A 12,574-nucleotide genomic window follows, 5' to 3' on the forward strand; every position below is an offset into this window, starting at 1 on the left:
TGTGGGCCAGCTCATTTCCTCCAGCCCGCTGCACTGCATTTGGGCCTCCAAATCGTCAAACCACTCTCTAATCCAAATCACTTAACCCATTTCACGTCCAAACCACTCTTTAATCAGCCTCTCACCGATAATCTCGAACCCTACTAAAAAATTCTAGGGTTTCGAACTTTCCATCGAGAACGCTCCTTATCTCTCTATCGATTCTGAAGGACATGAAGGACTTCAATTCGTCTGTGTGCGGAGACGGTGATTCCTGGCCACCGGGGTTCCGATTCCATCCCACCGACGAGGAACTGGTGCTGTACTATCTCAAGAGGAAGATCTGTCGCCTGCGGCTCAAGCTCGACATTATCGCTGAGACCGATGTCTACAAATGTGACCCAGAGGAGTTGCCAGGTATCTATCTGATCTCTATATATATCTCTCTATGGCATGGTTTCTTCACTTGTTATGCGTTGCCTGATTATTTGATCGTATTTTCTATTTCGGTGTTCTTTATTTTCTTGACTCATCGGTTAATATAATTCACTGTTGTTGTTGGATTGATATTTCATTCGGGTATGCCTTGTTTTCTTGAATTATTGTTTTTTTCTATTTGGATGGTCAATTGGATATCTCATTTGGGTCTGCGTTATTTTCTTGAAATATCAATTATGATCATCAATACATATGTGTTCAGTAGTGATCTATTTAAGGTTTAAGGTCTGATTTTGTGATAATCATTGAAAATCCTTCCCAAATCTGTGTGTTATTCATCATCTGATGCTTGTTACTTGTTAAATCACATCTGAGGAGGCTTCTTAGTCCGATAGAGAATTGGGTTGCAGTTGGTGTTTTCCCATTTAACAAAACGAACCCATTTTATCTGAAAAATATAACATAATTATATGTATGCAATGCATCCAGTGTCTATATGTTATATGTGTGTGTTTTGTGAGCTATTAAAGTCTGATTTTCTGATAATCATTGAAAATCCTTTTGTTTGGGAAGGTGATTCTGTGTGTGTTATGCATCATTACTTGTTAGACCACATCTGAGGAGGCTTCTTAGTCCGATAGGGGTGCAGTTGTTGTTTTCCCATTTAGCAAAACAAACCCATTTTGTCTGAAAAATATAACATAATTATATATATGCAATATGTAATTATATGACCGCAACATATATGTATTCTTACAATTCATTCTATCATGGGTTGATGTGTGGTTTTAGCAATAGCCAAGTCACAGTTTTGCTCACAATCCTCTTTTATATTTTCACAAACTTTGCCTCTTCTTATGCTACTCCCATTTTAATGGGAATGCGACAATCAGAGAAATCTAAAGAGGGTTGGAGGACTGAAATAGTGAATTGAGGAGCGCATGGCATCCTAGTACCTGCATTTCTAGTTTACGATCATATTTGCATTTGATTTCAGCTTAAGACGTAACCTACTGACCTGTAGATTTTGACCCTGGGTTTGGGCTATTATTTTTCACCTGATTGCGTATGGATAGTGTGTTGTTCAGTGTATATCTATAAATATGAAAAGTAGGGAAGTCGGTTATTCTTCATTAAGCCACCGGGATATAATTCGTTATAGGATGCTACATCTGTTGATAATCAGCAGTACTTCACAATTTGTTGGTCTAAAATGGATATGATCATTCTGTACTTTCTGCTTTGTATAAACTGTTTGCAAAAGGCTAAAGTGCCAAAAATTAAGTTCTTAACTGCCTCCTTTTATTCACACTGCTGCTTTCCGATTGATGGTAACGGCGTCACATTTGTAGTAAGTTGTATATCGTTGTTAAAGACACTCGAATATCGATTATGATCATCAATATATCCAGTTTCTATATGTGTGTGCCTGTTCTTTTTTCAGAGTTTGTTTAGATTGAAGTCAAGGGTTGTTCTTTTTGCAAGCATTTGTCTTTGGTATGTTGAACTTTGGGTTTAATTCAGTGTTCTTGGGTACTTGTTTAATTAACGTAGTGTAGGTAAAAACCACTCTTTCATCAAATTTTCCCATTATTGTTCTAATTCAGCTTCATATTTAAGATTCATAGTGTGTAAATACTTGTTTTTGTAATTATATTTTGTTCTTTAATACCTTTTTAAATTTTGAATGACTTCACAGTTTGTGCATAATATAACTTAGACTATGCACCTGTTCTAATTGCTACTTGTTAGTGGTACTGTTTATTTCAGTTTGTTGAATCTGAGAATGAACTGAATTTTGCAAAATTTTGGAATGCAGAACAATCCAAATTAAAGACTGGGGACAGACAATGGTTTTTTTTCAGCCCTAGAGATAGAAAATACCCTAACGGAGCAAGATCAAATAGGGCAACGAGACATGGGTACTGGAAAACAACTGGAAAGGACCGTGCTGTTAGATGCAATTCTCGTTCCGTTGGGGTGAAGAAGACTCTGGTTTTCTACAAAGGTCGTGCACCTAGTGGTGAACGCACAGATTGGGTAATGCATGAATATACCATGGACGAAGAGGAGCTCAAGAAATGCCAATCTGCACAGGATTATTTTGCATTGTATAAAGTCTTCAAGAAGAGTGGGCCTGGTCCAAAAAACGGCGAAGAGTACGGTGCTCCCTTTAAGGAAGAGGATTGGGCTGATGATGAATGCTCAAATGGTGATCACAATCTCCAGGAAAATTCTGTGATGCAGGTCAATGATGTTGCTTCCACCTCTATGGCACCAGTCCGAGAGGATGAAACTGGTAACATCAGTGCTAATGGTCAAGTGAAGTCTGCTTTAAGGGATCTCGAGGAGTTCGTTAACCGAATTACGGATGAACCTTCTTTGGCCCAACTACTCGCTGTGGTGGATCCATTGGTGGATCCATCCTTTAGGGATGCCAATAGTCTTGGACAGAGCATAGTGACCCACCCAAACAGCCAGCAGTATGATTTGCAGTCAAGCTTTGACTTGACTCGGTCTGCCATCCCTAATGTACAAATACATGAGGCACTTGAGGTCACATCTGCTGTGAATGTTTGTGAACAGGGACCTCATGCAACTGAGGATGATTTCATTGAAGATTTAATTGAAATGGATGATCTTTTTGAAATGGATGATCTTGTTGGTCCCGTAGCTGCTGTTCAGGACATTGAGAACTTGCAGTTTTCTGAGTTCGATGGATTGGGTGACGTGGAGAAATTGAGTGAGGTTGATGACCTCTACCTGGACGCAGCCATGTTTCTTCATGACATAAACCAAGGGCCACAGTCATATTTTAATAATCTAGAGGATGGGATGGTAAATCCCCTGGATTTCCAGTTTGAGTCCTGTTCGAATGATGCAAATCACAGCATAATTACACCAGCAGCATCAAATCACGGTACTGTTCCTGAACCAGCTTCAGGTGAATGTTTCTACAGGTTTTAATTTTGATGGCTGTAATATGCTATTTGTTACTACTGTGGTTGTAGTTTACGAGTCCTTTATGAAGCTATGATGTTTTTTCTTTTCTTTTTTTCGAGTTATTGTTTTAAGAATCTGTTATCTGACTGCATAGAGCTCTTGACCAGATGGATGGTTTTTTGGTAGACCATGTCATCATCCAGATGGTGAAAGCCCTTTTGCCCCAGTGGGAGAAGGGAACTTTTGAACCAAGCTTCAAGAGCTCTTCTGCTAATAACTCTCAGGTGTAAATTATAGCTAATGTCAGAAAGTTTCTGGTGATGTTTAGGTGTGGTATGTGCTGCTGGTAATTCTGGAAATCTTCCTACTAGTACAAATCAAAATGAAAGTGGCAAAGAGGATGATGGTACGGTTATGTGGTTCTCTTCTGCTCTATGGTCATTTGTGGAGTTGATACCCGCCACTCCGGCTTTCGCATCAGAGAGTGCCTTGGTGAACAGGGCTTTTGAACGAATGTCTAGCTTTGGCAGGGTGAGGATCGACGCAGGGAACACAAATGTTGCTGCAGGTAACTCCACTGCAACTGTAATAAGATCAGGCAAATATAATTGTAATTTTTTGTGTTTTTCTGTTCTTAGAGTGGTGTGTGCTATATTGTGGATGATAGGATCTGTAAACTGTTTTTGGAAGATTCATTTCTTATTCAATTCTATTTGTTCATTTTATAATTTTCTTGTCTGTCGTCGATTATTTTTTTTATAAATTTATTATATTGTCTCAGTCCTTAATGAAAGGTGCTATATTGTTAATTAACTCTAGATATTGTGAAGTAATCTATTAATCTAGTTGGTAGAGCACTTAACTCACTGGGCGTATGTTTGTATTCAAAACTCCCTCCCTAATTTGCTAACCTAATACTTTGTCAATGGTTAATTAACTGTTCTTATAACAGTCATTTATTTTTGTTGTCTAGATTTAGCTATCTTTCTACTTTCAAACGTATAGCCATTTAGGGCTGTAAGTTAAGCGGGTTATCCCAGCCCAACCCAAAATTTTTTGGGTTGGGCTATCATTTTTAGAAGCTTGGGTTAGGATTGGGTTGCAAATTCTCAACCGTGGCCAAATTCGGGTTGGCCTTGGGTTTGAACTATTCTAACCCAATCGAAACCATCCAACCCGATTTTGAGTCCTTTTTATTTTTATGTTTTTTGGGCATAAAACTGTAATTAGCAGTTCTTTTGGCAACTCCCAAAAAAAACACCCACCACAACAAGCCTTTGCCAAAAAAAAATTATTTTGGTCAACTATTTTTGAAACTCAAATTGAAGATTTCAGATCTTTTTATTTTTCTTATTTGGGAGAGAAGAAAAACGGGCTGAATGTTTCTAGGGTTTAATGAGATTCTTTAGATGGAAGAATGGACGGTTAAGATTAAGATATAATTTTTTTTTTTTGAAAGGATCAATCGTGGTGAATATGTGTAATACAGGTAAGAGAGAGAGAGATTAAGCTGCCCAAATTCGGGTTCATGGGCAAAAGCTTATTTTGAATCTTTTCTTTAAATATATATTTTTTATTGTAGTTATGTTATCTTATTATGTTCTTATAAGATTTCAATGGTAAGTATTAAGTAATACACCGCCTTTTCAATACTAAAACATATTAGTTATACTTTGTCATTATGATAAAGAAGACGAATAAGATTTTAAAAAGAAAACCTTAAATGCTACATGTTTATGTTTGCAATGATAATTAGACTCAGTTCTAAACCATTTTATGAGATCTTCCTCCGAACGAAATTATTGCAAATAATAAAGGTCAAATCATAAGCAAGGCCGGTCCATTCCCAAAATTTCAAATGTAAGACCCAAATTTTCATTAAGATGAGACATTTGAAAAGTCTTACATTTAAAACACAACTTAATCACCAAAAAAAAAAAAAAGAAAAAAAAAAAAACCCTACTTTATTGCAAAAAATAAATATTTAACTTTATATCAAAGTAAATGTGATTGTCTTGCATTTTGGATTGTAAAATTATCAATTAAAGTGTTCCAATCAAATTTCTTCAACATATATTTATAGTCAATCCATTCAATCTCTTGTGACTTCGTCGACCGTAGTTAAGATTTGATTAACTTAACTATGAAAATATTTTCTCAAATTGGGATATTCAATAATACTCTATATGCAATCCAAACATTTTTATAAAATCTAATACTTCAATTGCCTTTTGTGTTTTTTTGGTATAGCTTATCTTAAGACTGGTAACTTTGAAAATAATTATGTCCCATTAATGTGAGAAATCATGTTTTAAAAGTTCTTCAGGTTTATTTCGAATAATGTGACAATTAATTGCACCCATAAATTAAAGTCTTAGTTGTTTGGACAGAATTTAACAGAGCCCGCACAAGCAGTCATATGAGGCGAAAGCTCTACGTACGGTTTTGAAGCCGAGCCTTTCCAGCAATGGGGCCTAAGGACCAATATGATGATTGGTTTAGGTAGGGCGGCCGGCCTACTACGGGCACCTGTAGGGAATAAAAAATTGAGAGTCGGAAACAAAATATTGTTACTGTACAAATTATTGTATTACATGTATAAATTGATATTATAAGTAAGTATGTTTATTGAATTTTTTTTTTTAAAACAAAACATGTAATCTCTATAAGGAAAAAATAAATAAATAAATAAATCTTTTAATCATCAATTAGCTCACAATGATAAAAATATGGTTTTTTTTTTTTTTTTTAATTATTTTTAACTGAGCAGAAGTACATGGATTATGAATTATATATATTTTTACAATTTTCTTGCCCGAGCTATTACACAAGTTTGGTCTAAGATTCTACAAAATAAATAAATAGTATCCAAATTTAGAAATAAATATATATATATATTTAGAAAACAAATCATGTACACTAAAGAATAGAATCATAAAATCATATTTTATTAATACACCAACTTTACTCACCCTTATTCAACAATCACCACCGTATCATATGAAGACAAACTCTCGTAAGGGAAACAAACCTAGTCCTAAAAAAGGACAAAAACAACCTGGGCTAAAATAGTTCACTACAACAAATCAATATAAAAATTATTTTTTTTCAAAATGTGACTTCAATTATTTAAAATATTTATTTCAATGATTATTACACTAACAAAAAATAATAATAATAAAAAAAATAAGGACTTAAAAAAATGAAGACTTCTATTGGTATTACGGTATTTTAAATTTTCTTTTTCTTCCCTATCGATGATAAATTAGATATAAATTTTAGTCCTACATCAAACAATGTCGCTCCTTACAAATCAAGAATGCAGGTGTGTAAAAAATAACGCGTTAACTTCAAGTACATTGAATGTAATCGAAAAGGAGGAAAATGTATACATATATAAAAGACAAATCTGTGGTATGGACCAATTGAAGAGAGTTAATGAGATTGGGGGAGACAATTCTTTTGTCCCATAAGGCATGTGGGGAGGGAAAGAGAGGCATGGTCTGTTCCTGTTTGTCTCTCTTTACGTTTGCAACAATGGCCCTACAGATATATGTAATGTTTGGAGTTCATCCTCTGTTTTCTCCCCTTAGACTCCATAACTGTCTTGATGCTTCCACTTTGCTTTGTTTTTTTCCCCCTTCTTGCTTTGTCATAGCTTTAGTCCATACTACACACACACATTTTTTGAGGTGCATGTGTACTATCTCACATCGTGCTTATATATGTCTAACTGTGTGGACATGTTTTGAAAATCGTGAGCGCGAAGAATATGCAAAACGGACGGTATTTACACAAGTTGGGACGGTCATTACACGTGTGATTCTAAATATCTCTATTTTGCACAGTTTTAAGATGGTTTAAAAGTTCACTTGGGGGAATAGAAAGATCCAAGTAGAAGTTAGAATTTGGTACGGGTAACATAATTGAATTGAAAGTAAGTTCACATGGATAGGCCTTTCTCTTCCATGATATGAGTATTGCATATTCAATCTTTTCTCCATATTTGTTCAAGAAACTGTCAGACAACATAAATTCAACCAAAAATTGGAAAGAGCTTTGGAAGTTCAGAAATTTTGGATAAAAAAAGGGTCAATGGGAGAAACTTCAAATTTTTCTCTAAAACCCTTGCTAAATAAGGAACAATAACATACAACAAGAACTTAGCATGAAACTGATAAGTAGTGTGGAGATACTGTACACTAAGGTCCAACTCTGCAGATCCAACTGTTGGGGGTATTTTAGTAAATTCGGCACTTGTTATGTTGCTATAATACAAGTGTATTTATTCATTCTAAACTCTTTACATCCGCTGCGGTTTTTGATCATCATAATAAAATCCTAGCAACTCTTAGACTTAGCCCTAATTTTGAATTAATCAAGTAAAATTTCCGTGTTCTTGTTACGTGTGCTTGATCTATTTTTCTGCATAATTTCGTAACACAAACAAATGAACCACTTAATGGCAAGGCCATTATCCAAAGAAATTTTGAAAATTTTCTCTAACACCCTGTTAAATAAGAAACGATGACATACAACAATAACTTGGCATGAAACACATGAACCACTCGATGTTTCTAAAATTGCACAACAAACCCTAGCACCATTATCCAAAGAAAACTTCAGTTTTTTCTCTAAAACTCTGCTAAACAAGAAACAATGAGACATAAAACAGTAACTTAGTTTGAAGCAAATGAACCACTTGATGTTTCTAAAACTGTACAACAAACCCCCAAGATCATTATCCAAAGCCAAGAATAGCACCACCCAAAGCTTTCCTCCTCTCATTTCCCACAATAACAACATTCTCCATCTTGGGAAACAAAAGAAATCAAAAGTAAAACAGAAGAAAAAGAATGTTTCAGCTTTGGTTTGAGGACTGTTTTATTAGAGGCTGAGAAGTTTTCCCCCATTCTTCATGTGGACTCTTCACTTCCGTCAGCAGTGCCACCACTTCATTCATGGTGGGACGTTCAGCCGGTGATGAATTCACGCAGAACATCGCGATCCCAAGTGTTTGAAGCATCTCTTGCACCATCTGATCCGGTAAGCCTCTGAGCTTCGAATCAAGTATTGTTACGGGTGGTTCAAAACTTCCCATCTTCTTTTTCACCCACTCAACTATGTGGAGACCATCACCATTCTGAGGCTCAACCGCGCTACGCCCACTCAGGATCTCCAGCAAAACCACTCCATAGCTGTAAACATCACTCTTTTCTGTAATGTTTACGGTGTATCCATACTCTGCAATAATAATATAAAGTTTTTAGACTATAAACAGAACCAAAGAAGCAAAATTTTCTATTAATTTGGGATGATCTTTTTTGAGACCAAATCCTGAAAATGGTGGCACTTTGCATACTATAAGTAGAAACTTGTGAAAAGAAATGCAGGTAAGAGAAACTGAGATACAAGGACACTTGCCTGGTGCAATATAGCCATAAGAACCGGCTACTCTGGACACGGCATGGTGGTAATTTGGAGAGTTCATCAACTTTGCCAGTCCGAAATCTGCCAAATAAACCTCAAACTTGGAATCTAGGAGTATGTTATTGCACTTCACATCTCTGTGAAGAATCGTCGGCACACAATCATGATGAAGATAAGCAAGACCCTGAGCTGACCCTACAGCAATCTTGTACCTGGTTTCCCAATCCAAGTTCCGGTTACTTTGCAAGAGCTGTTGGAGGTTCCCATTGGAAATGTAGTTGTAGAGAAGCAGCTTAATACTCTTGTTGGAACAGTAACCCAAGAGCTTCACAATGTTCCTGTGCCTAATGTGTCCAAGGATTTGAATTTCCGCAGCAAAAGAGTCCACTACTGGATCTTCGTCTTTCTTCGTTTTCCACAACTTCTTCACTGCAATCAACTCACCATTGGGCATTTCCGCCTTATATACAACCCCGGAACAGCCTTTTCCAATCACATTTTCATCTTTTAGGCAATCCAAGATGTTATCGATACTGAAATTGAGCTTTTGAAATGGAATGAAAGTCCATGGATAAGAAAAATCCTCCACCCTTGAAGAAGAGGCCGCGGTGCCTGAGGATTTCTCCACCACGTACTTATGATTCCGCCATACAAGGATCCACGAAGCAACAACTGCCACTGTCACAGAAGCTAGAATCACAGAGATTGCAGCTATAGTTTTGGCAGATTTCAATCCATTCCTTCGAGATAGTCGTGAAGAACAGCCAGTGCCATCGACGGATTCACAAAGGTTTGGATTCTCAAGGAATGCTTTCGATGAGAGTGTTCTGAAGAAGGGTGTCACGGGAATAGGACCTGAGAAGTTATTGTATGAGATATTCAAGGAGGTGAGACTAGTGAGAAAACCAAGAATTGTAATTCTTCCATAAAACATGTTGTGTGAGAGATCAAGCGATTGCAACTGTGTTAAACCAGACATAGTCTCCGGGATTTCTCCTGAAAACCCATTCGAGCTCAAGTCCAAACTAATTGTCAAACTTGTCAAATAACCAATTTCGGGTGGGATTGCACCAGAGAGGCTATTGAAGCTCAAATCAAGTAGAGTTAGCTTCTGCAAATTCCGGATAGATCTTGGGATTGATCCGGTAAGTAGATTATTGTTGAGGATGAGTTTGTTCAAGTAACTGAAATTACTAAAACTCCAAGGAATTTCACCGGTGAAGCTGTTCCTGCTGAGATCAAGCTGCTCTAAATTCACAAGCTCTGCTAGCTGAGCCGGTATCACACCAGTAATGTGGTTATTGTGCACGTCTAATAGCTCGAGAACTGTGATGTTAGCAATCTCAGGAGGCAAATAACCCGAGAAATGGTTCATGTATAAATCAAGAAACACAAGATTTTGCAATAGGCCAATCTCCTTAGGAATCTGACCTGAAAGCTGGTTTTCACCAAGCCTCAACCTCACCAAAGACTGGCAATTTGAGACACTTCGAGGCAATCCTCCTGACAAAGAATTCCCAAGTAAAAGCAGCTTACTCAACTTCTTTAGACCGAAAATCTCTTCTGGGATAGCCCCGGTAAGCTTGTTTTTCGAAAGGTCTAGAGCATAAAGTTGAGTGCAGTTCCCGAAGGATGATGGAATAGTTCCAGACACCGAATTACCCCACAAGAAGAAACTTTGCAAGGACTTCAAATCACCCACTTCCAATGGAATTGAACCTGATAACTGGTTCTTATCAAGCTGAAGAGTTGTAAGACTAGTGCAGTTACTCAACTGCCACGGAATTAGCCCCGTGAGCACGTTGTCAGACAAATGAAGCTCCTCCAGAAGCACTAGCTTCCCCATATCGCCTGGTATTTCACCAGTTAAATCATTGGCAGACGCGTCAAGGACAACCAATGATGAGCAATTGGAAAGCTCGGCGGGGATTGGTCCGGTGACCGAATTGCCCCAAATAAGCAAGCTAGTAAGCTTTTGCAAACTACCCAATTGAGGAGGGACTGAACCGGTGAGCTTGTTCATGTGCAAATACAAATTCCTAAGCTCTGAACACAACCCGAGTTCGGGTGGTATTGAACCAGATATGTCAGTGTCATACACTGCCAATGTCTGGAGATTGATCAAGTTCCCAAATGTAGCCGGTATGACACCGGAAAGCCCAGTGTCAGCCGCCCCAAAGATAGTGAGATTGGAGAGCAGTCCTAACTGGTGTGAAATTTCCCCCGTCAGGTACGGATTGCCTCCGATTCTGAACTGCTGGAGGGACACCAATGAGCCTAATTGCGACGGAATTGAGCCGTTAAGCACATTGTCTTGGAGGCAGAGGGCTTGTAACGAAGAAAGATTAGCGAGTTGTTGAGGGATTTGACCCGAAAATCGATTCGAATTCAAGAACAGGAATTGGAGTGAAGTGAGGTGGCCCAATTCAGGAGGAATGGGGCCTGAGAGGGAATTGGAAGAGAGGTCTAGAAGGCGAAGACCGGTGAGGGAACCGAAGGAAGGAGGGATTGAGCCAGAGATGTTGGTGGAGGAGAGATTGAGGAGTTGGAGAGAGGAGAGAGAAGAGAGTTCTGAGGGCAATGAAGAGAGGTTCAGAAAAATGTTTGGGAGAGAGAGAGAGATGACTCTGTCTTGTGGTGAGCATGTAATCCCCTGCCATGAACAGGGTGTTGAGCTTGAAGGGTTCCAAGAGGAGAGCACAGAGGATAGTGATTTTGAATTGGGCTCAGCCGCTGAGAGGAGAGAGAGAAGGGCTTTTCCGTCAGGAGAGAGAGAGGTCACTGGTGGTGCCATGTTTAGGATTAGCCACAAGAACAATGAGAAAAGCAAGGTCACAAAGGGGGTGTTTGGTTTTTTCCCCATTTGAGCCCCGAAAATTGATTGATAGTGAAAATTAAGAAATGGGTTTTAATGGGTTGGTGGCTGGCGAAATGGGAATGATGGTGGTGGTAGTGGTGGTGGTGGTGGTGGTGGGAAGTGTACTAGTCTAGGGAGACAAATTGCATGTGAGAGAGGATTTTGTGGTGGTGGGGTTGCTTAAAATTCACACTTTTGTGTGTGTTGAAAACCCATGCATGTGAACAAAAGTAAGATATGGACTACACTAAAAATCTTTTGTGGATATAGTGAAAGTGGTGTGTGAGAGTTAAGCTACCTTACCATTAATAAGCTCTCTCCTCCCTACTTCTTGACTCCACGGCAGCGCCGGCAGTGGTACTGGTGGTGGTGGCGGTGGTGGAGGTGGTGGAAGTGAAGATCATGACCAACTTAAAGCCAAGGTTTTGTAGTGCTTTGTCTATCAATGGTGGTGGCCATTATGGGTATTGTGTGGTGTTCATAGGTGGTTTTAGGTTATTAGAGGTAGCGGTTGTGGTGGCGGAGCTTCGAGCTGTTTTGGATTTTATGGTGTTACGGAAAACCAAAAAGTTTGATTCAAATTGAAAACTAAAACTTGGTAATAGTCCAATTACTATGGGATGACATCACGTGAAGCTTACACCAATATACCAAGTTGGTCACATTTTTGTTGCATTACTCTTTAACTCGAACCCCTTTAATCTTTGTCCTTAAACAGGATTATTATGAGGAATGATTCTCCAACTATACTTATAATAAATAATACACATGTTCAATTTTTATTGATATAGAGATAAATATATATAAGAAATTCTTAAACTGTAGAATCGAATCTAGGGATGTCAATTTGTACCGTCCCGCCGGAGCCCCGCCCCATATTTTCCCTTTAATAACGGATATGGGAACACTTTTTATACCGTTGGGGCG

The 12,574-nt window shown here is 38.2% G+C and overlaps 2 protein-coding genes across 3 annotated transcripts; one reads left to right on the forward strand and one right to left on the reverse strand.

Annotated features, from left to right (window-relative positions):
• Positions 1 to 122: 122 nt before the first annotated feature.
• Positions 123 to 4,153, forward strand: LOC132274282 (NAC domain-containing protein 17-like). Of its 2 annotated transcripts, none has more exons than XM_059775525.1 (3): positions 123 to 396; positions 2,237 to 3,361; positions 3,689 to 4,153. In XM_059775525.1, exons 1-3 carry the CDS (start codon positions 213 to 215, stop codon positions 4,120 to 4,122), a joined length of 1,743 nt encoding a protein of 580 aa, XP_059631508.1. In that variant the 5' UTR covers positions 123 to 212; the 3' UTR covers positions 4,123 to 4,153. The 2 variants fall into 2 exon arrangements, with proteins under 2 accessions (XP_059631508.1, XP_059631510.1); XM_059775527.1 differs by having other exon boundaries at positions 2,237 to 3,337.
• A 3,813-nt stretch (positions 4,154 to 7,966) lies between these two features.
• On the reverse strand, positions 7,967 to 11,819 carry LOC132274283 (LRR receptor-like serine/threonine-protein kinase RGI5). The gene is made up of 2 exons (XM_059775528.1): positions 8,785 to 11,819; positions 7,967 to 8,604 (listed from the first exon to the last, which is right to left on the reverse strand). Exons 1-2 carry the CDS (start codon positions 11,651 to 11,653, stop codon positions 8,222 to 8,224), a joined length of 3,252 nt encoding a protein of 1,083 aa, XP_059631511.1. The 5' UTR covers positions 11,654 to 11,819; the 3' UTR covers positions 7,967 to 8,221.
• Positions 11,820 to 12,574: the final 755 nt, after the last annotated feature.

The sequence above is a fragment of the Cornus florida genome, unplaced genomic scaffold (assembly GCF_030987335.1).
Source record: "Cornus florida cultivar Cherokee Brave unplaced genomic scaffold, ASM3098733v1 CherokeeBrave_3.0.0_Hap2_Chr09, whole genome shotgun sequence".
Classification (NCBI taxonomy): Eukaryota; Viridiplantae; Streptophyta; class Magnoliopsida; order Cornales; family Cornaceae; genus Cornus; species Cornus florida.

Coding starts and splice junctions, on each gene's coding strand:
- LOC132274282 (XM_059775525.1), top strand. CDS start 213: ATGAAGGACTTCAATTCGTCTGTGTGCGGAGACGGTGATTCCTGGCCA. Junction 397..2,236: donor TGACCCAGAGGAGTTGCCAG/GTATCTATCTGA, acceptor TTTGGAATGCAG/AACAATCCAAATTAAAGACT. Junction 3,362..3,688: donor TGTTCCTGAACCAGCTTCAG/GTGAATGTTTCT, acceptor GGTGATGTTTAG/GTGTGGTATGTGCTGCTGGT.
- LOC132274283 (XM_059775528.1), bottom strand. CDS start 11,653: ATGGGGAAAAAACCAAACACCCCCTTTGTGACCTTGCTTTTCTCATTG. Junction 8,605..8,784: donor TTATGGCTATATTGCACCAG/GCAAGTGTCCTT, acceptor TTATTATTGCAG/AGTATGGATACACCGTAAAC.